The 21,526-nt window shown below is 40.7% G+C and overlaps 1 protein-coding gene across 1 annotated transcript in view; it reads right to left on the reverse strand.

Moving 5' to 3' along the window:
- LOC104951690 (talin-2-like) overlaps positions 1–21,526 on the reverse strand; it is a 56,646-nt gene that overhangs the window by 16,181 nt on the left and 18,939 nt on the right. Inside the window, exons 17-41 of the mRNA XM_010778417.1 lie at positions 20,714–20,881; positions 19,768–19,902; positions 19,290–19,449; positions 15,966–16,132; positions 13,017–13,145; positions 11,673–11,786; positions 11,353–11,466; positions 10,767–10,901; positions 10,243–10,371; positions 9,943–10,045; positions 8,862–9,070; positions 7,746–7,865; positions 7,056–7,253; positions 6,603–6,742; positions 6,225–6,318; positions 6,000–6,089; positions 5,764–5,886; positions 5,500–5,643; positions 4,848–5,009; positions 4,474–4,614; positions 4,140–4,321; positions 2,845–2,977; positions 2,259–2,360; positions 1,553–1,723; positions 1,270–1,430 (exon numbers count right to left, since the gene is read on the reverse strand). Coding sequence (XP_010776719.1) covers positions 1,270–1,430; positions 1,553–1,723; positions 2,259–2,360; positions 2,845–2,977; positions 4,140–4,321; positions 4,474–4,614; positions 4,848–5,009; positions 5,500–5,643; positions 5,764–5,886; positions 6,000–6,089; positions 6,225–6,318; positions 6,603–6,742; positions 7,056–7,253; positions 7,746–7,865; positions 8,862–9,070; positions 9,943–10,045; positions 10,243–10,371; positions 10,767–10,901; positions 11,353–11,466; positions 11,673–11,786; positions 13,017–13,145; positions 15,966–16,132; positions 19,290–19,449; positions 19,768–19,902; positions 20,714–20,881 — 3,524 coding nt within the window. The remainder of the gene's footprint in view (positions 1–1,269; positions 1,431–1,552; positions 1,724–2,258; positions 2,361–2,844; positions 2,978–4,139; positions 4,322–4,473; positions 4,615–4,847; positions 5,010–5,499; positions 5,644–5,763; positions 5,887–5,999; positions 6,090–6,224; positions 6,319–6,602; positions 6,743–7,055; positions 7,254–7,745; positions 7,866–8,861; positions 9,071–9,942; positions 10,046–10,242; positions 10,372–10,766; positions 10,902–11,352; positions 11,467–11,672; positions 11,787–13,016; positions 13,146–15,965; positions 16,133–19,289; positions 19,450–19,767; positions 19,903–20,713; positions 20,882–21,526) is intronic.

Raw genomic sequence — 21,526 nt, forward strand, 5'->3', positions numbered from 1 at the left:
ACCATGAAAGGCAGTGTTAAATTGAGCGAAATGAGGAATTGCTAAAATGCATGATCTGTTTGGTATTTTGAAAAATAAAAATTATAAATATGACTTATATAGGTATGGTCCTACACTATATTATTCAAATATAGCATGATAGCTCCACTTTAAGATAAAAAGCCTTTTTCTTGCTCTACATCAGGGGTGTCAAACTCAATTTAATCTCGGGCCACATTAGCATCAAGGTTGCACTCAAAGGGCCAGTTTTATATACATACAAAAAATACATATATAAATATTTAATATATATAAAATAATTTATTATATTACATTATTGCCGTCTGCATTGGATTATTATCAGATAGGGTAATAACTTAAGTCTCTTCAGTGAGAATGTCACAAAATGATTTAAAAAGAAAAGCCAAATTCTGGAAAAAAAGTCAAAAAAGAAAAGGGTGACAATTTCTCAGATTCTGAGAAAAAAGGCACATTTGAGATGCATTGTGGGACATGTAGTTTAAAATGAAGTCAGGGGCCGGATTTGGCCCCCGGGCCTTGAGTTTGACACCCCTGCTCTACATCTTATGTGTTTGCCAATATTTTTGACTGTTTATTGGAAAGACGGTCTAAAAAAGAACCATCTCTGGCTGAGTGGCTTTGTCGGCAGTCAGTTTCTCTCCGCTTCTATGGCTGGTGATTGTCATTATTATGTTAAACTGTAACTTTTTATGGTTCCAGTCAGACATCAATCAAAACATTACACACAGGAACAGGAAATCATAAGTAAAAGAATAAGAAAAAAGGTCAATCTTATTTATAAAATGACAATCCCTTTCCTGTCAGCTTTCTTTAACTCCCCATTACCTTTAAACCAATGTATTCCCCTTTTCTCTCCACAGTATTTAGGCGGTTTCCATTGTGATTCTGGCCAAAACAAGGTATCGTTTTGCTTAGCAATTCTGCCAGCAATTCAGATTATGCTGAAATGCTAATGCGATATGTAAATGCAGGTAACCTCTGTCCTCTATTCATTTCAGTAATTGGTGCAGCGAGAGGAGGAAAAGGAAGACCAGAAAATTAAGTGTGGGCTTTTCTGCTTGTTCTCCTGCTAGAGGGCGAGAGGATGGAGGACATGGCTGTCTGTAGTTGCTCTTGAATATTATTTAAAGAACCCGAGTGTGAATTAATTCTATAAACCCCAATCTTCGTATCCAGGCAAACCTTAAACCCATACTCTGGTATGTGCTTTAAACTCAAGCAGCAATTATCCTGTGAGACACAGCGTGCCCTGCAGCGCTCACCTTGGCCATGGCCTCTGCGATGGAGTCCACCATTCCTCCCACCATTCCCCCTTCACTGGCCGCCTCATTCAGCGTCACCATGATATCCTCCACCGCCTCCGTCATGAGCTGCGCTGCCTCCGCTATGGCATCGTGTGTATGGGAAGCCTGTGAAGTGTGACACAAGGCACAGGACACTTGTCAATTATGTATTAATAGTGCAAATATACTGCACCAAAATCCTGAGGAAAATGACTTGTTTGTGGAAAATACTTATAGAATAGTTATACCTTTGGGTTTCCTCCGCCCTCCTTGGCAGCGTAGAGCATCTGCAGGGCGGACTCAGCCAGGGTCTTAGTTTGGTCCAGGAAAGTCATCTGTTGCTGGTGGTCCCTCAGCTTGGATGTGACCCCCACAGAGGCCCTGATCAGCGGATCAAAGTAACGAGCCAGCTGGATCACCTGAGGCAAGGGGTGAACGTTGTTAATGAGTAATGTGACAATTCCTTCTGAATTAACACCATCAATGATCATTTATAGAGAGTGAGAACATTGAGATAAAGCTAGTGTTTGAATAAAATACATTGAATATGAAAATACACTACTCCATTGCATAAGCTGTCATTTGCAGATTTTGTATTGTTGTAATATAATGTACAATGAGCAAATTGTTACCATCTTATATAAATACTATTTGTATTGGTTTATTGCACATTTTTTATTCTTATGTTCATTTTATTATTCATTCTAAAAAAGAAGCAACTGTCATTAAACCAAAATTCCCCCTGGGATAAATAAAGAATTCTGATTCTGAAACAGTAGGCAAAACATATATAAAATAGTATAAGAAAACAGTAAGATATTATTGCTTAATAGATCATTCTCACACAATAGTCATTTTGCCTTGATATCTGACTCAACCCATTAAAGAAGTATGAATGTGTAGCTCCGCAGCTGCAGTATGGAAGTAAGGTAATTAACTCCCTGCCCTATATACCTTATGTCCTAGTTGGGAAGCTTCGCCTCTGGCAGCAGTGGAAACGGGGTCAATTAAGTAGCCAATTTCCTGCACCGTGGACGTCAGCTGCTCTTGTAGTGCCTGAAGAGAGGGGGACAAAAATAAATTGGTTTGTGTCTTGCTTTTTATGGAAGACAGAGGTTGATCCAAATGAGTCAGCTGCTGAGAAACACCAGCAGGGAGATATGAAGCACAGACACTTGCCCCAAAGCACTCAAGCTTTTTATTGTGAGCTTAGACTCTGCATAAGGCAACACAACTTTTCTAAAAGATACTAAATCCATTATTTTTGTCTAATGAGGCGCTTGTGACCTAGAATGGGAAGAAACGTAATTAAAGCCACCAATAAAAGATCCATAATTTAAAAGCGAGACAGAAATAGCAAAATGTGGACTTGAAAAAGAAAAAATAACAATCTGAATCAAACTGAAAACAAAATGGGCTATAATGTTAACCAACCAGACAAGGATGAACACCTTGAGAGACATGCAAACAGAGAAGGATGGAGAAAGATACAGGAAGTCGTCTGTGGAAGATGTCAAGTTATTTTCTAGTCGTTGCTTACCTCCAGTGAGATGTCGTCCCTGCTGGCTAAGTTCTGGCTGACTGCTGCCAGGGAAGCCTGCTCAATGTCCCGGATACATTTGTTGATGTTATCAATGGACGAGTCGCACTCCCGCTGGCCTGGGGCCTTGTCCCTAAGAATAAAACAGGTACAGGAAAAGAAGAGAAACAGAAATAAATAAAACGGTTGATGCATGAATGAGAAAGAGGTTGAAGGATGATGTATTGGGGGAGAATAAGACAGAAAGGACATATCGGAGGACAGGAAGAGAGAGAGAATAAGTGTTAACATAACTGAGATTTATTAAAAACACGGACAGGTTTCAGGATGTCTATTTAACATATTCTCTTCTGGCTCCCTCATCTCATTGCTGCTCGAGTCACAGAGCTGAAATGTGGCCTGTAGGGTGTTGTCACAACTCAAGCTGGGCAGCCAAATGAGCTTTGAAGCCTCCGAGTGGTGTGAGGCACCGGCCACATGGGCAGAATAACTTTAGTTAAACATCCATTTTAATGCATAGCGGCACACTGAAAGTAAACATTTAAATAAAGCCTCACCTATGCAAGCAATGAGACTCAAAAAGTTGGGAGGTTGAACCTTTCTTTGATGCAGTCCAATCCTATTAGTGTTCTTTGGCAGACTCATACAACTCAACTTGCAGGGTGACCATGATAAAGGCATCAGAATTTGAGTTGCTAAGCTGCCATGTGAATGCGAAAGTGCAGATGATCTAAGCCAAGCAGCAACCTTAAAATGTGTACCTCACGGGCATTAGCTTTATTCTGACCAAGGTCTTGTACCAAAGGTGTGAAAGAGGAGATTACAAATTAAAGCTGGGGAGGAATAAGAACAACCATTCGTCACGCCTTGGTACAGAATGTGGGCATCCTTTGTCTGGGACACTGAGCTAGTCTCTCAGGCGTTTTATATGACAATGTAAGAATACTTGAATGAATCAAAACTTAATTACAATTTCTCCCTTGAATTATCCCCTTTGTGGAGCCAGTGATAACTACATCACTGCAGGGAAACAGAGAAGAGTTGTGTAGACAGAGGGTAAGGCTTTCAAATGATGATGTTTCAGTAACTTCATGACTACAGGAAGTCACTGCCATCAGCTGAGAAATAGTCCGTCACACATTCACTTGTGTACAGATGTTTGTGCTAAGCTAACCGGCTGTAAGCACATCCTTAATTTGTACTGACATTGTAGTGGTAACAATAATGTTAAGTATTTCTCTAAGGTTTGACCTTCTGACACGATATTTAGTCACAATATATTTTCTCTCACTGACCGTATGGCTGTGATGAGAGCCTTGATGGAGTCGGACACGGTGCGGGAGTGACCGGCCAGAACAGACCAAGTGGGCGGGTCTTTGGGGTTGATAACTAATGAGCGTGCAGTCTTGAGGAGAAAGGTGGAGCTGTCAAGCATGGAGCGTGCTGATTGGAGGATGGGCTCTTGTGCATCAAAGCCCTTCAGAAAAACAAAGTGAACTTTAGCAAGAATATAGAGAAGTAGTGGTATGTATTGCATTATCCTGTATTTCTTTTCTATTTGTTATAACAGAATTTATCTAAAAATGAATCTATTAGCTGTGCATGAATACTTCAAACTGTAATGTTCACCTCGTTGCTGATTTGAGCTGGGATGCTGGCAAACTCTGGATTGGAAGCAAACGTTGTCAGGTTTTCAACAGCCTCGATTAGTGGAGCCGTAGCGAATCGACACTTTCCCCTGTTCTCATCAGAGAAATCTCCATCTAAAGCCTGCACAGTGAGGGAGATAAAAACATACAAGTGCAACACATCTGATTGAATTCTCATCTCCAAAGAGATGAAAATTAAACAAATCATTGACAGCAGTTTGACAGAAATTATCTGTGGGGAAAAAATATGAGCCTCCTACTTCACAAAGTACATTATCGACACAGCTGAACCCACTTTGGGAGCCAATTAGGGACAGAGTTAACATTTGATAAGACTGCCAAAATAATTCCTACCTTGATGGTTTTGACCAAGTTGGCAGTGCTGTTGGCAACCTCCTTGGCAGACTGCACAAAGTGCCTCTTGGCGACGGGGTTGGTCGTCCTGGAGGACGCCAGGCGGCAGGCGTTGCACAGTGCCGAGGTGTGCTTAGCAACAATAGTGGCTGAAGAGAGCACCTGCCATATAATAAAACAACAACATGTCAAATAAGAGCTAGATTTTTTATATAATACAAAGCCTGTTGAAAGTCCAGCACTTGTACAGTACCACTGCAGTTTGGATGTGCTTAAGGGTATTTGCCACTCTACTATTATGCACCTGCTGTTCTGGTATAGACTGCTGAGCCTGAAGTGACTCATGAAAGAACGCTGGTGGAGGGATATAATTATGCCATTGGTCTCCATCAAAAGAATGTTATTGAAGAAAATAGAGGTGATAACGAGGTAAATATTGGATTTTCAGCCCACCTGCTGCGAGGGCGTTTGGCTTCACAGTCAGACACTTCTGCAACAGGTACTTTCATAGAATATACAATTTGGGGGGCTATTAAAAGATGTTCAGCTACAATACTAACAAGAGAAAATCTATTATAGTGCCAGTCTTTTTGTGTGTTTGTGCAGGAAACTGGAAAATGCTGCATAAAGAGAACAATGCAGGTGCCTGTACTTGTGATGGACTGCTGCCTGGGTCCACAAGATTCTGACAGGCCATCTGGATTGCCTGGTTGGCCTTGGCAAACTGGATGGGATCAACCAATCCCTGGTGCCCTGCTTGACTGTTGGGATCAGACACACCCACCAGGTAGGAGGCCTGTGAGGTAAAAACAAACTCCTGTCATCAGCAAGCACCAGCACTGCCAATACCAACAAGAAAGGGCAATATGATTTAAAAGCTCCTGTGGTGGGAGAGCGGTTCATCCTTATTGTGTACCTGTCCCGCAGCTTCAGTGAGCCCACACAGGGCTCTTGAGGCTGATCCTACACAGTCTCCAAACGACAGCACATCTCCAGTCTTGCAGTTCTGAGAAATACCTGCCATGGACTCTCCCAGGACCTGAACAGAACACATGAGCGGCAGAACAAAGAGATTCGTGTTTAGGATGCTAAGCTCTGTGTGTGCAGAGTGCTCGGTGTTTGATCACTGGGCTGTTTGATTTGCAGACCTACCTTGGAGTTCTCCATCACACTCTCGATGCAGTCGAAGTAAGAGAGGTCACTGACTGGCTCGCTGGGATTGTCCAGCATTCCCCTGACAGCCTGGGAGAGGAAGCCACATCAGAGAGTTAGAAAACACTACTCATACTCAGGCTAAATAAACCTAGATTAGAACTCATGAAATCAGTCCTCTGTTGATAGGGTTGTGTATTGTCCCTGTTGTAAAGTTGTGTTTACCTCCAGCTCTCTCAGGGCGTTGTCACACTCGTTCTGGCCGGGAGCCTGCTGTGTACACAGCGTGATCAGCTGGTTGATGCTGTCAGTCACTGCCCTGAAACAAGCCAACAAGCAGACAAATTCAGTCCCTAGTCATTGAATGTGACCGGTTATAAGTGTTTTTGGATATATAGGATTTGACATGTGTGGTTTACTGTAGGTGTCAACCAAATAAAACCAAACTGCTAAAACAATAAATAAAATGACTTTCTACTTAATGTACAAGCCTTATAATGTTAGGGAAAACCCAGCTGTGTATTCTTTCATCACATTGTCGATATACTGTCAACGAGTGTGTAACGGTTAGTATGTGTGTGTGTATGCGGCTAGTTGTTTTACCTTGCAGCAGCAGCTAGCAGGTTCTTGGCGTTAGCCGCTGCTGGGTCTACAGACAGACTCTTAGCTGCCAGCAGCAGCTTGCTGGAAGCCATGGAGATGTTCTTCAGGTTACCAATCACCTGCACCTGGTCGTCCTTTTTCTATAAAGACACATCACATTAATACACCATTAAACAAACATGTGAAAATATATTACAATCATCTAAAATCCTTTTTTTGACCACATGCAGGTCTGAGTGGTAATTTGTGAATTGATATACATTTCAGAGAGACTTTTACAGGATGTGTATTTTTTAAATTGTGTAATATTTATATTTTCATTATGCATGCTTCTTAGGTAACATTAAGCTGTCTTTGGCTCCGTTCTGCTGAAACAATGTACATTTCCCCTCTGTGGGACTAATAAAGGTATTATGATTTTATAGTCCTTTCAAAACCACCAACAGGACCGACCTGAGTGTGCCCGGCCATCTCTATCCCAGCATCCAGGAACTCATCAAAGTCTTCGCTGAACTTGCCAGACGCCACGGCCAGCTGGCTGCTGGAGCCTCTGGAGGCGTGCACCACATCTCCTGCCGACTGGTTCAGCTCTGCCGCCGTGTAGCTCAGCCCGCTCTGGGCCGACTGGAAGGTCCTGGAGGCTGGAGGGATCTGAACGGAGGACAAAGAGGAGTTCAGGATGAATTAGAGATACTTAACTGTAGTTAAAAGAATAACAAAACAAATATGGATCCAACAGCAATCACAATGACAGAGCATTGTGTATATGGGCTAACACTCAGTAATTCAAGATAAAACTAAACAAATTAACAATTCAGAAAATACCATATCTAAGTCCCATTCAATGTTTACAATAATGCTGTTTAAAACATTTGATGTGACTGAAAGTTGTCTGCTTGGTTAAACACTTTGCCTTTTTGTCTACTATAATCATTTAGTAGTCTCTTCCTGCTGTGCCATACGCTCTTGAAAACAGCAAAAAATGGTGAAATAATGCGTGAATCTTTTCTTTCGAGAAGTCAGTTTTGCTTTTAACATCTGCGTGTCATTAGTCTCGATACATTCCTCACTGTGTGGCAGTTAAAGACACACATGATGCTGATCTTGGTGGCAGAGGCCTGCTGAGTCACAGATTCAACTCACAGTTTCAATGAGCAGCTTCTTGCTGGCCTCTCCGATGCTCTTGAGAGCCATGTCCACATCCTTCTGGCCTGGCAGACAGTTGACGCAGTTATTCAGGGAGTGAGACACAGCCTTGGCCACCTGGAACAAACAGAGGGGTGACAGTAGACTGGGTTGGATGGTGTAATCTGAACACACACAATCTGAATGTATAATTTTAATGAGCGAGGTAGTACTGCAGGAAACAGATATCCACTCGTTTCTTCTTTGTTTAAGAAAAATCAACAAATGTGTGTGTATGGAGGGGTTTATGTGTGTATCCTTTTGCCAACACATCACAGAGGCTAAAACAGAAGCACATGACAACAGTCGAAGCAAAGAGGAGGCACAGGCTTCTTAACTTAATCTTACATAAGTAGTATTTCATTAGAGTGCTGTGTCAAGATCAAACAAAAACAGCCTCATTTCTGTTTGCTCTCGCTTTTTAGAAACTAGAAAATATGTGGCGGACCAGACATAAATAGCCAAAATACACCAGGTTTATTAAACGAGTCCCCTGCTGTATTTGACAGGTGTTCACTTTCATGTATTTATAAGCAGATGGCGACTTTCATCTGGCTCACATTTTTAGTACAACGTATTGAGTGATGGAGGCCAAAATAACTGACTTGACTTTAATGTTGATCAATCATTTCCATGTATAACAGAACATTCAATACATTATGTAAACATTTTCAGTTAATTAAAAAACAGTCTGATTCAGTCCAAATACAGACTCATACTAGAGTTCTGATTAAAGTGAAGTGTGTCGTTAATTAAATTAATCAACTTGTGTAACACAACATAGTGAAAAATATGACCTGAATTACAGACTGGCAGAAGGCTGAGGTTAGATTTAGTGAAGAATGACAGATCAATAACAAGTTAATCACTGCTTGAACACCACAATGTCATGGACTCACAAGTTTTCGAATATATTTTAGCTTTTGACAACCTGCATTCTGTCTTTGCAGTGATATTTGATTGTGTTTGCTTTAGGGCACAAGCACTATAGAAATAAATAAAGGACAGAGCCTTCCAGCCTGTTTCAAAGGAAAGACCAGACTCTATACCTGCGTTGATCCTGAACCATCTCACCTGTGCCAGCCTTTGCTGACTCTCAGCGTCTCCGGGGGAAATGAGCGCCTGCTTGGCTTCATGAATGAGAAGCGCCGAGCCCTCCATAACATCCTGAGCAGAGTCCAGCATGGCGGCCGCAGCATGAGGGTCTGAGATGGAGGCGGCGACGCCCCGGGCCGCCTGAGCGAGGGTCCTCAGGGCCTGAGCCGTCTCCCTGGCTGCTACTCCTGCACATTGGATCAGAGGAAACAGAGAGTTCAGATGTGAAAGCAACAACTATTATCAGAACGTATCTCAGAGATCATTTTATGATGAGATAATGTCATTAACAAATACTCATTTCAAAATCTCTTAAAAACTAACATTGTATCTGCGTGTAGGGGATTTTCTCTGACCGTACAACAAGAAAATGAGACAAATAATAATTTGGTTCAAGAGGCCGTTTGCCGCGAAGGCAGGAATCAACATTTGACATTTAATTTACAACACATCAGTGGGATGGGATACAACAAATGGAATTAAGATAAATGATATGCAGCACTTAACAAGATTACTTAATAAACATAAAGCATGTTCCAGGAGCTTTCTAATCAGGATCTATTTGCTGTAGTTCAACCAATAACACTAAAGGTGTGATGACAAGTCTTTGAAAAAAGATTTTACAACTCATGAGAACAAAAATAGCAAGCTTTGGTACGTTTAAAAAGTATCTTACTGCATCACACAAAGCAGCCTACTGTATTTAGAGCACTAGGTGATCTCAGTGCAACAGACTGTATTTCTATTAATTGGATTAATTGGTAATTGGATTACTCAATCCTATTTAGAGTAATGTCAACATGAGAAAGAAGATTGGTGAACAGTATGATGGTATGAAAAGAATAATATCAATTCTGAAAACTGTTTGTCGCAGAGAAGCAGATGAAGCGAATTCAAGTAAGAGCAATGCAAATGGGGGCTGTTCGGGTATGTTGACAACAAACATCATGTGACCTAAATATAAAGAAACATGTTTATCTGAAAACAAGATTATATTGACGTCTGCTCCTTGGTAGATGTTTACTTATTGCCAAAGAATCAGTATGTCAGCAGTACCAACCTGTGTAGTGTTCATTCCCTTGAGCAGCACAGGTGAGCAGCTGAGCCATGGAGGACCCCACCGACTTAGAGGTGCTGCCCAGATCCTGAGCACACTTCTCCAACTAAAGCAGAGGACAATGTGAATGTAAGCAATTCAATATCATGCCGCGTCACAAAACTGTTAGACCCTGCTTCAGGAGTGAGTGCTGGTGGTCAATATCTTTTGTATAACTGGTTTGAACTCAATGCAACTGCCATTTTTCATGTCGGGTTGGAAGATTGAATCAATGTCACAGGTCTATTAAACAACGTGTCTTACTGATTCTCCAGGCAGTGGCTTCAGTTGGGCGTTCATGGCCGCCTGCATGGCGTCCTGCAGCTCGCTCCTCAGGGTCTGGATGGCAGTGAGCGCAGAGTCGATCTCCATGGGGCCGCACGCTTCATGAGCCTAGATTTGTAATAAAGGAAGTCACTCACAATTGTGTACTAACATGGGTTACTACTTGTGTTTTGCAAAGAGTGATCCTTTAAAAATATATTTTTTTTTTGTACTTTTCAGCTAGTTTTAAATGCAAATTTCAGGTACAGAAAACATACACTTGAGGAAATTGCATTGAACTACAGGTAAACTGATGTGACTTACAATTACAAAGCTTTTAGTACAGCAATATATACACTTCAGTGTATGTGATATGGACTAGGCGTTAAATACAATTACATTTTGATAATATCTTTGCCCACGGAACGACACATAGTATCTCTGGAATGATGTATTTGCATGTAAAATACAGTGACTTCCTGCATGCACTAACAGCCCGTTATGCCCGAGTGTCTGTGCTCTACCTTCTGTGCAGACGTCCTCAGCTCAGCCAGGCAGGTGGCCAGGTTCTTGGCACACTGGCCCAGTTGCATTGCTGCAGCCTGATCCGTCACCGTGGGAACGGATGACTTGGCCGAGGTCACCATCTTACTACCAGGCTGCAGAGGGGAAAAGGAAAATAATACTTAAAATCTTCAATAAAAACTATATTTTTCCTTAGAGCATTTAGTAACTACCTAAACAATAAAAAGTGGCTCTGAGCAACAGAGAGGAACACAGTTAAATGATGTGTTGGTATTTGTGGAGACCCAACGCTCATCCATCAGCTGTAAAAGTGGGACTGGGGCTTTAAACACATTATCTCACAACACCGCTGCTCCTTTAACTGCCTGCTTATTCAAAAAAGAGGTTACAGGCCTATTTTCAAAGGATCCCCACATGACAGGAGCACTATTTTTACTCTGTGTAGCCTGGTTCCTAATCTAGGACTGAAACTACTTAAATTGAGTGGACATAACGCTTTAACAAGCTCCTCTCCAGCAGAGGAGAGAAATGGTGATGCAACAGTGTATGTGTCTCTGTATATGAGTGTGTAGGTGTGTACTGCACCTGTAAAAAGTTTTGGCTTGCAATGATGAGTGCCAGCTGTGCACTGCGGTCCTCCGGTTTGGCCTGACTGCCGCGCACCCCCTGGACAAGTTGGGGGATGTGGTCTGCCACTGCCTATTCAAAAACACACGTGCAAATACACAGGCTTAATGTAAGTTCTGTCAAAAATAGAGATTTTACAGTGCAGCTTAACATTTCTCTAAAATTATTTTATAGAAATCATAAAGCAAGCAATGTTCACAGTATGCACATTGCATTTTCTTTTCAAAGTCTTAATTTTAGTGGTAAAAATCACTTAAACGGCACTCTTCTGTCCTCACCTTGCAGCTCTGCACCAGCTGCTGGTGAGCAGACGTGTTCTTGTTGGAGGCGGCAGCGTTCTGAGCCGCAGCGATGGTCTGCGTCGCTGCAGCGGCTGCTTGCTTGGCAGCATTCTGAGGAATACAAAGACTCATAAAATATTCCATTATGTAAAAAACAAGGTTAAATAGTAAAGACTTCTAAAGTCACATTTGAGTTTTTCAATCTGGATGTTCAAAGAATCTCCTGTGGAGTTTATGCTATGATGGACTTACAAACAACTCCTGGTGTTTATCTACATGACTTTGTTTCTAGTTGTTGGCTACATGAACAATAATTATTAACCAATGCAATGCTGCTCTGCTTTGTAGTGTGTATACAGCATAAAGCAAGTTCAATTTAAGTTCTTACACTTATTTCAAAATATATTTACAAAACTAATACATTAATTATTGTGTAGAACTAATATCATTAGGAAAAGTATTTGTAATGGCACACCATAAACTAGGGCTGCTCAATTAATCATATTTTAATCGCAATTATGATTTTGGCTTGCAACGATTACGAAAACAACGTAATCGTAATAAAACAATTTTTTTCTTTTTTATTAATTATTTTTTTTATTGGTTTTTCAGTTGAATTATAGTTAAAGTTCAGGGAAATCAACTGTTAAAAACATACTGTTCCATTTTTTTTCGATAAATGGATGCTTTCAAAGTAAATGGATAATCGTTTTTAATAATTGTGATATCAATTATTGACCCAAATAATCCAGATTATGATTTTTGCCATAGTCGAGCAGCCCTACCATAAACTATAAAAAGACAAGAGACTTGTCAAATGCCTTGAAATTCATCAACCCTTTTAATGAGTTGATATTTTAGTTTGAAGTCAAATTGAGACATGAGTCAAACAACCCTACCCCACTCCCCTGATCCACTTAATAAATGATTACTGCTGTTCCTATTTCAGGAGCATTTACAATGAGTTACAACCCACCTTAATCTGTCTAAAACCTTTCAATATTGTTGAAAGACTTGCTGGTGAAATCAACATCTAAAGCTGGCTGAACTTTGGTGCCAAGTGGGGGCAACACTCGGTGCTTTATCGAGACGGTGACATTTAGGATTGGTCTTTTTTAAATGTCATGTCTTTTTACGCACATAAGACTGCATAAAATCCAGGCAATCAAAAAATAAGAAGAAGTGACAGTAGAAGTCATAAAGCAACAGGCTTATACAACGTCCCCACATCCTGCAGATACACACAAACAACCAGTTTTATTTTATATAAATTCAGCCCTCCTCTTCCTGAAGTAGCCATTTATTTTGAAGAGTGATATAATTCAAGATGGCATCACTGACCTCCAGTCTGTTGATGAGTTTCTTCTTGATGGCATTCTGAGCAGCAGCGTTGGTGGCCACTCGCAGACCCTCTGCAGCCTCCCTCAGTCTTTGCTGCTGGTCCTCATTCTCTGGGTACGCCGCCGCGCCCTGAGAACACACACACACACACACGGATCAGCAAACACACAACAGGTGAGCAGGACTGGAAAACAGCTGGTATCAAATCCACATTGTAGTATAAACAGATCGTAAAGCCTTGAACTTTAAAGCATTCTCCTTCCTGATAACATGCTAGCGCTCATTGCTACACACAGAAAAATGATGCAGATTTAAATCTCAAACTGAGCTGCAGCTTGCCTCCATCACCTGTTTGTTCAAGGGTAAATGTCGTATTTATATTAACAAGCAGCTCTTTTTATCTTTCTGTTTATGAATCCAGCGGTGCAAATTAACTGGGTTCAGTGGAGACCAATATCAATCAGCACCTCCGTGTCTCCTGCTGTTAGAGAGACAGACAGCTAAGCCTGCATCAATTAGGTTAATTAATTGGGAACCGGGTATATTCTACTGCGGCTACACAGAGAGGAGAGTGTCCGTGCTTTTTAAAGCTATGCCATTAAGGTAATTTGGCAGATGTCACTATGAACAAGGGCGACAAACAGGAAAAGGCTTTTGGTGTTACTTTCTAATAATTTCGTGGGTGGAACATGTTTTGTTTCATCCTTTGACTTTGCATTAATCACAGCAAAATGTGACTCAAATCATTGTCTGCAGCTGTCATTTGCCTTTTGGCAAGTGCTGACACCGATGTTAGAAACCAATTTGCATAATTATTTAAAAAGTGCTGATTTCAAGAGGAAGTAGCAAGATAGCACACTCAGTCATTCATAATGGGGAACTAGCCTTCAAAAAGCACGGTCTGGTGTACACTGATAACATGCATGTACAATAAAGGGACTCGCTAAAACCTGACATGGGCTTTAAAAACAAAACAAGCACAAAAGGTTGGCTGTAAAACTTACAGAGCAAAGATCGATCAGTTACCAAGGAAACAACGGGTTTAAGTGTAATTCTCCATAGATACAGATACGTGTACAGCTGGGACTGTGATAAGTCTGGCATCAAACTCAACCATCAAACCAGCTGGAGGGCGTCATTTAATGTTTATGCTGGAAGTGGAGAGTTATTAATATCAGTGTGTGATTCTGCAGACAGATAATGAGACTGAGGTGGAGAGTTAGCAGATAAATGACTTGGATAGAAGAAGAAGGGACGGCAAATCTAAGCTTGCCCTTTAGCAGTCGGGGAAGAAAGAGTTTGATGTCCCCGAACTCTTAGTCATGTTATGATGGAAACCTTAGGTGTGAACAGAACTGGAAGGGACATTTAAATGGATATTCATATTTTAACCTATCATTTTGTTTTGTTTGTCTCCATAGGCTTGTTTCTGGCAATACACAACCATTGCTACTTTGTTATTAAACCAGAGGATTAAACGAGGCTGAGCAAACATTTCATGTGCTAAACGGGTTTGTTCAGTTCTTATTAATTAAAACTGTATCCATGTTAACACAATATATTTAATACTGTGCATCGGGCCAGCAAAATAATAGTTGTTTAATTATCACATCTTATTAAACGCTACAACTTAGAGTTCAAAAACACAGTCATGTATATTTGAGATTAAAGAGAGTACACATTGTCGCTTAGCAAATTACCTAATATTAATTCTAAGACATTTATACTTTAGGAACAAAACCAAACTTTGTATTTAACCCAGGTTGGGAATGTTGCAAAGGCCACAAGGGTTGACCCATTTAAAAAACAAACTATCTTACTCAGTATCTGAAAGGGATACCTGAGACATATCCCGCAGCTGCTCCAAAAAGAGTAAATAATTGAATAACTAGAAATGCACTCCAAAAACGCAGAAGGGTGCATTCAAGTGCTCCTTAGACCGTTTATGTTATCGTTGTTTGTTCAACATGTGCTCATTACTTTTAAATAATTTTTTTAATAAAACAATAACGCTACAAAGAAGACGTGATGTACTTTATTGCTCAGAGCTTTTTATAACACGTTCAGAGCTGTGTCGTTGTTGTTCTGACTTGAGGGGGCCTGAATCTTCTCAGTCAGTCACGAAACAATTTGACTGTTTAATTTGACACCACATAAATGCAGTACAAATAACAAGAAAGTGATTAGCGATCCACTCTAAAACGATGTTAGTGGCTTCTTCCTTTGTCCATGCTGCTACATTTTTCCAGCAAGTTTCATAACGTCAAGGCTAGTCTTTTTTTTATGATCCTGCGGACAGTCAAAACAAGCAATAAATATAAGCAACTTGTTGGAGGTAATTGAACTGGATGATAACACTTTTTGCAATTCACAACTGGGACTTATCTTATTAGAAAGGGGAAAAGTGTTCAATGTCCGTGGATTGATGTGACCAGGTTTGCAGATGTGACATTACAGTCCAAAAGCCATTGGGAAATGACCACGTTAAACCTTTTGAAACACACCTTGGAATTTGGGGTTTTCCAGAATAAAAAAAATCAGCCCATGCCACATTATTTTCTTTTATATCATAACATTTTTCATTAATGAAACAGCATCTTAGCAATACAAAGCAGAATGACTTCTTTAACTGTCATTTTTCTTTCTTGCACACACACTATACTCTGGTGCCTCTGGCCCAGCTCCTGTCCACTCTGCTGTCAGTGAAAAGGTCACCCTGTGCGAGAGAATAAAACTCAGCCATATAGATTTTCCATCTGGTCTTCAAAAAGAAAAACACTGCTGTGATTAAAACCAAAACCTTTCCCTAATGGATTCACCCAAAGATTTCTCAAAGTGGAAGATCGTGATGAATTATGCATGGCCTTTTTAATATACACTCAGTAAACTTACTTCTCTCTGTTGACAAAAGTTGAGATACTTTTCCAAAATATATACGTATAAGCTTACCTTCGCTGCCTCTACCATCCTCGCGGTGGCGTCGGCGAGCAGTTTAGCAGCTGCCAGTAACTTCTTAGAGTTGTCCACGTCCACCTCTGCCTCAGCGTCAGACCTCATGGCGTTCACCAGGTCCGAGGTGGCCTGAGCCAAAACCCGCGCCTGACGCACCATCTCTCCTGAGACGGGATGAGAGAGGACAGAGGTGGTGTGGAGGCGAGGGGAGGGGGGGGAGAGAGATGAGAAATATTAGAGAGAAGTGGATTAATGGATGAGTCGTACTAATAAGAGATTGAGAGTGTTAACACTGGTTTAATGCAACTGTCTGGCTCTATCCTTTCTGAAAATCCTCCTGATTTAATTGTGATGAATAATTTGGACGGGAAAGGATACAAATGTTTTAACTACATAGATAAAAACAACTGTATTCTACGGAGCCCCCTAGGGGTCATGGAGAAGAAAAAAATAAATGTTTGGAAAAAAAAAAAAAAAAAAAACCTTTGCGAGATCTCTCAAAACCCCGTTGCAGTTTGCAGACGGTCCTAAGCACTCCTCTCCCTCCTCCAGCTGCAGATTGTGACCAATTCTTGATGTGTAGCTCGGATGACGGCGCGTATCGAACTGTTCTGATAGAAACGACTCTGTAGCTCGTTGTTTACCTTGCTATGATTGTAAAGTCATGTTGTTTGTATTTTTTATTGATCCGCGAAATTCAAATCTGTCAATAACTCAGCTCAGAGGGACGTGCATGTCCCCTCGCTCTGAGTGTTCTCTTGAGGTGTCTTTCACTGTCTTTCACATGTGAAACCCGTGCCTATTGCCAAGCACTGATGTTATATCTTTATATTTAAGGCCAAGCTCAAAGTAAAATCGATGAACCGCTCCATTGTTGTGGTTTCTGTGTTGCCGTAGCAGCCGAACTGACCAGGAAGTACATTGAGCTAAATGAAAAGTTTTGCGAGATCTCGCAAAACATTATTATTATTTTTTTCTTCTCCATGTCCCCTAGGGGGCTCCGTAGTATTCTTATGCAGGTTGCGGATAATGATGCAATACGGGCAAATCTTAACAGAGCAGATAAATATTTAAACAAACTGCATTGATGTATAATTTGACACCATTTCAGTTTGATTCAGTAAGAGAAATTCAAGGCTTACTCGTTAAAAATACTCATAGTAAGTTCACTCACAGCAGGTCAGAAGATATAAACAAGCTTTTGAAGCGAAAATGTTTAATGTCAGCATAAAAAAAAGAACCTTGAGGGTAGAAAACGTAATACAAAAGAAATACAATTCTTGTGCGTCTGAATGTCTAGCACAAGTGTACTTCGCTCCCTGATCAGGTGTGCATAACGCTGTAACACCTGCAGCCGACTTGTGAAGACACAATTAAAAGCAATTGTTCAACCAGCCCTGGTGTTTTCGATTCCCTCTGAAAATATTCTTAGAATCAGACAAAAGAGAAAAGAGAGAAAGGAAAATGAAAGAACTGCTGTCGATATTCTCCCTGGCAAAGCAGGCCTGGCCATGGATGCATGACATGATTTGCCAAAACTCCACTAGAAAAGGATTTACTCTGTTTTTACTGAAAGGGAGACATAACCTGACATATTTGACACCGGTTCAAAGGCGGTATTTGCCAGATAGCTGCACGTATTCAGGCCACAGCCGAGAAAACAGCAATTCCCCTTGTCCATCAAACCCATCAGTTCGTCTAAGCTGACCGCTAACCCGGGACATTCTCTGTGAATCTCTTTCAATCCACCTGTCTTTCTCTGCTGTCAGTCTTGTAAACATCACTGTCAGCTTTTTCTCTTTGGCTTCCCCAGTGCTGACAGCAGTCCATTTACACCCACATCATGCCAATTCTCTCTGAGGAGAAGACGGGATAAGGCACAGACTCACAGTAAGACTCAGAAAGACCAAACTTTAAAAGCTGTGGAAAGCAAGTTTTCTGGCTGAACTTTGTGTGCTTTTTCATTACCCATATAAAACAAGATATTTGGCTAAAAAAGGATCCAATATGCTTCATTTTACTTAATTTCAAAAGCATGACAGAAGCCAAAATGTTGCCATGCTCATTTGAAAACTCTTTAAATGGGTTGCACTTTCAAGTTTTGTTCACAAAATCTGTAAAATGCAACTACAGTATGACGAAACACTTGAGAGAAAAGAGAGCTTGCATTTGAAACAAAAAACACTGCAATCAATACTGAGCCTTCAAACCATCAGCTACCTTTCATTTTGTATTCATAGTTCCTTGATTTCTAAACAAGTTATCAATACTTCTATAAAAGCATTTTATCCTTTTTTATCACACAATTGTATTATCAACAAGATTAAGAGTCTGCAGCGCTTCAAGGGGCTGTACTTAGGCAAAGCAGCAATTTGAGCTAAATGCTAACATCAGCATGCTAACATGCTCACAATTACAATGCTAACATGCTAAAAACAGGAAAGTGCCAATGTATAATCGGGTATCATTTCAGATATGTTCACTGAATTAGTGTAGCATATTAGCATGCTGACATCTGGTAATTAGTACTTACATAACACGCCAACCTGAGGCTGACGATATTATATGTATGTTTTCAGCTATCTGGCCATAAATGAGGTGTTTGACAAATTCAATTTATGAGCTGATCATTGCTCTAGATAAAAAGATAAGGGAGATTTACCCTTGGGGGGACACAACTATGTGTAGAAAATTGTAATCGCAATCCAGCCATTAGTTGCCTAGTCATTTCAAGCTTAAAATGTCAGCCTCATGGTGGCGCTAGCGGAAGAGTCAGAGGCTCACCAATATCATTAGGCGTCATCCTCTTGTCACCATGAATGTCTGTAAAACATGTCATGGGAATCCATACAACAGTTGTGGAGACATTTCAGTCCAGAGTGGTGGACTGAGTGATGAAAGACATTGCCATCACTCAGTCCAGAGTGGTGGACTGAGTGATGAAAGACATTGCCATCACTAGAGCCATGCGGCTAGTGTGGCTAATAAAAAGTTAAATCTCACTGAAAGTAGCTGGCTCTGGTTTTGGTTTTTACCTCCCTGCTAGGGACAGCTTAAAAGCTTTTCAAATCAAAAATTCATCTTCATTTCAAGGGCAATTATTGACCTGTTTTTTTAACCTTAAGTGCCACTAATAACTGAATAATCTCATACACAATTGCTTCATTTAAACATATTTCAGTCTTGTTAGTGTTAAATAACATTGAGTATATTGGAAAAAGGCCCGTAAATGGCTGAATGTTAATGAACAAATTGAATTTCTTTATTATCTCAGCTTTCTGAGATAATGATACTCGGAGCATCATCCTCTTTTGGACTCACCTGCGTCTCCCATGGAGCTGAAGATGTTCTCAGTGACGGTCATGATGGTGTCCGTGGCCTGGTCGTAGCGCCCGATTGGCTCTCCCCTGGCGGTGTACTGGCGAACATGCTGCAGGAGATCTCCCAGCGCCTGACTCACCACGCTGGCCGCTGCGCTCACCTTCAACACAGGAGAAGCACATCATTAACGTTAGTGCTGCGCTCCTTAAGCTGCATTATGCCCTGCTTCTTATTCGATGAGGCTGGGGGAGAAGCACACTGGATTCATTATCCTCATTGCTTCTTAAGCCGGGTGCTAAACTGAATTTAAAAAACATCCATGCTGTTGTGTGAATAAATAAATAAAAAAAGCTTGAGGATCATTTTTCTAGGAAACCAGTCAACTCATGTGTTCCGTATCAAACCTGTTATATGTCTTGTTATCTTTTGAGACGAAACAAACAATTATACATAAATAGATATTTTAAATCATGCTGACCTGTTTGAGGAGCTCGCCATCTTCTGTGGCTGAGAGGCAGGCCTGGACGCAGCTTTCCACCGAGCGATCCACCAGCTTCCCGGCTTCGATTAACTGCTCCTGGCAAACCGGTGAACTGATGGTGGGACTCACCACCTACAAGAAGGATAAGGAAGCGTAAACAATTCTAATGGTGAAGCAGGTGAGGACAAAGTAAACACATATTTTCCATCTCCATTGATATTTCATGCAAAAAAGAGAAAAACATGGCTTTATATAGTCGTGCAAAAGTTAGGAATATGTGAAAAATCGAACATGTTTCTCCAGTTTATACATCTAAATGGTACAGGTAATCTCCTTCATACATTCCGACTACAACTACTGGTTAACAGTATTAACATTTCACAGACAGCATAGGAAACAGAAAAGTAAAGAACAATTTGAAAGCGATTCAGCAGATGGTTCTCATCACAGGATCATGCAGAAAGGTGAGGGTTTGTTTAGTAAAAGCAACAATTCAGATTTGGAGCCAGGAGGGCATTTCAACTAATTAGAGGCATGTGGCTTGTTAAATAAAAGATGTGCGAATATGATGCTGGCGTAGGGTATTTAACGGTGCCTTGTTGATTCATGATATAATCATGCACCAAAAATATTTTCTAGCTGTGGATACATTTGAGGTTATTTATTTATTACAGAAATCTCTATTTACCAAACCGTGCTGCACGGTCTACTTATTAGAGAAGATAAATCAACAAATGGGGAGGTGTTGTCTTGCATGCACAACAGGTTCCCAAGTGACACCACTGCAAAGTTGGGAAGCATCACACCACCAACAAAAATAAGCATGAACATCTACTAACTTTTTGCGAAAAGAGTGCATGTCACACAAAAACTGATATGATAATTTAGCACAATGACTCTCAAATGTCAAGATGAAATCTGTGAGTCCAACAGATGTCTGTACCTTGGCACAAGCCACCAGCTGGGAGGTGGACAGCGCACACTGAGTGGCAGCAGCTATGACCCGGTTCTGGAGCACGGCGTCGTCCGCTACCTGTGCCACGTTCTTGGCTTTCAGCACCATCATGGCTGCAGCGTTGGCCACTGCTTTGGCCAGATTCATCAGGATGTCCTACAACAACGGGTTTCAAATAAGAAATAAGAAAAAAACTCTCATCAGTAAGATATACATGTCTGTCCTTAAACATATTTATCCCTTTCTAATGAACAAACGATACCTATTATGACAAGTGAAGAGAAAGGTTAACAATTTGAGCTCTGTGTCTGTGACAAAGGATTGTGTCTATAGTTGTGCATAATTGCACTAAAAGAGAGGGGGTGGAAAATGAAATGACATCTAAGTGCAATCTAATTTATTTTTAGCAGGAAAAGCGATGCTCTTTTGCTTAATGAATATTATATATTTGACTTGTAAAAGGGAGCCATCAAGAATAATTAAAAAAAACACTTTCTCCTACTACGCATACAGTACGTACAACACAACGTGGTAACAGGCAGGCTGTAAGAAAGGTTGTGTTGATCTGATCCATGCATAACCTCGGCAAACATTGCATTACAATAACAATCGTGATTCAGCCAAGTATGAGCTACATGAAAGAAAAACACAGGCCTGGCAGCTAGAATAGCATTCAATTCAAACTAAAAACATAATATCCTCTCTGTATTCCCCTGGATACAATGTGTTTTTGATTAACAGAGTTCCAGAGGAGTGAGTTTTCTTTAGATATTACACAGACGGTGATGATGATAAATGGAT

Source organism: Notothenia coriiceps, unplaced genomic scaffold (assembly GCF_000735185.1).
Source record: "Notothenia coriiceps isolate Sejong01 unplaced genomic scaffold, NC01 NC01_scaffold00000339, whole genome shotgun sequence".
NCBI lineage: Eukaryota > Metazoa > Chordata > Actinopteri > Perciformes > Nototheniidae > Notothenia > Notothenia coriiceps.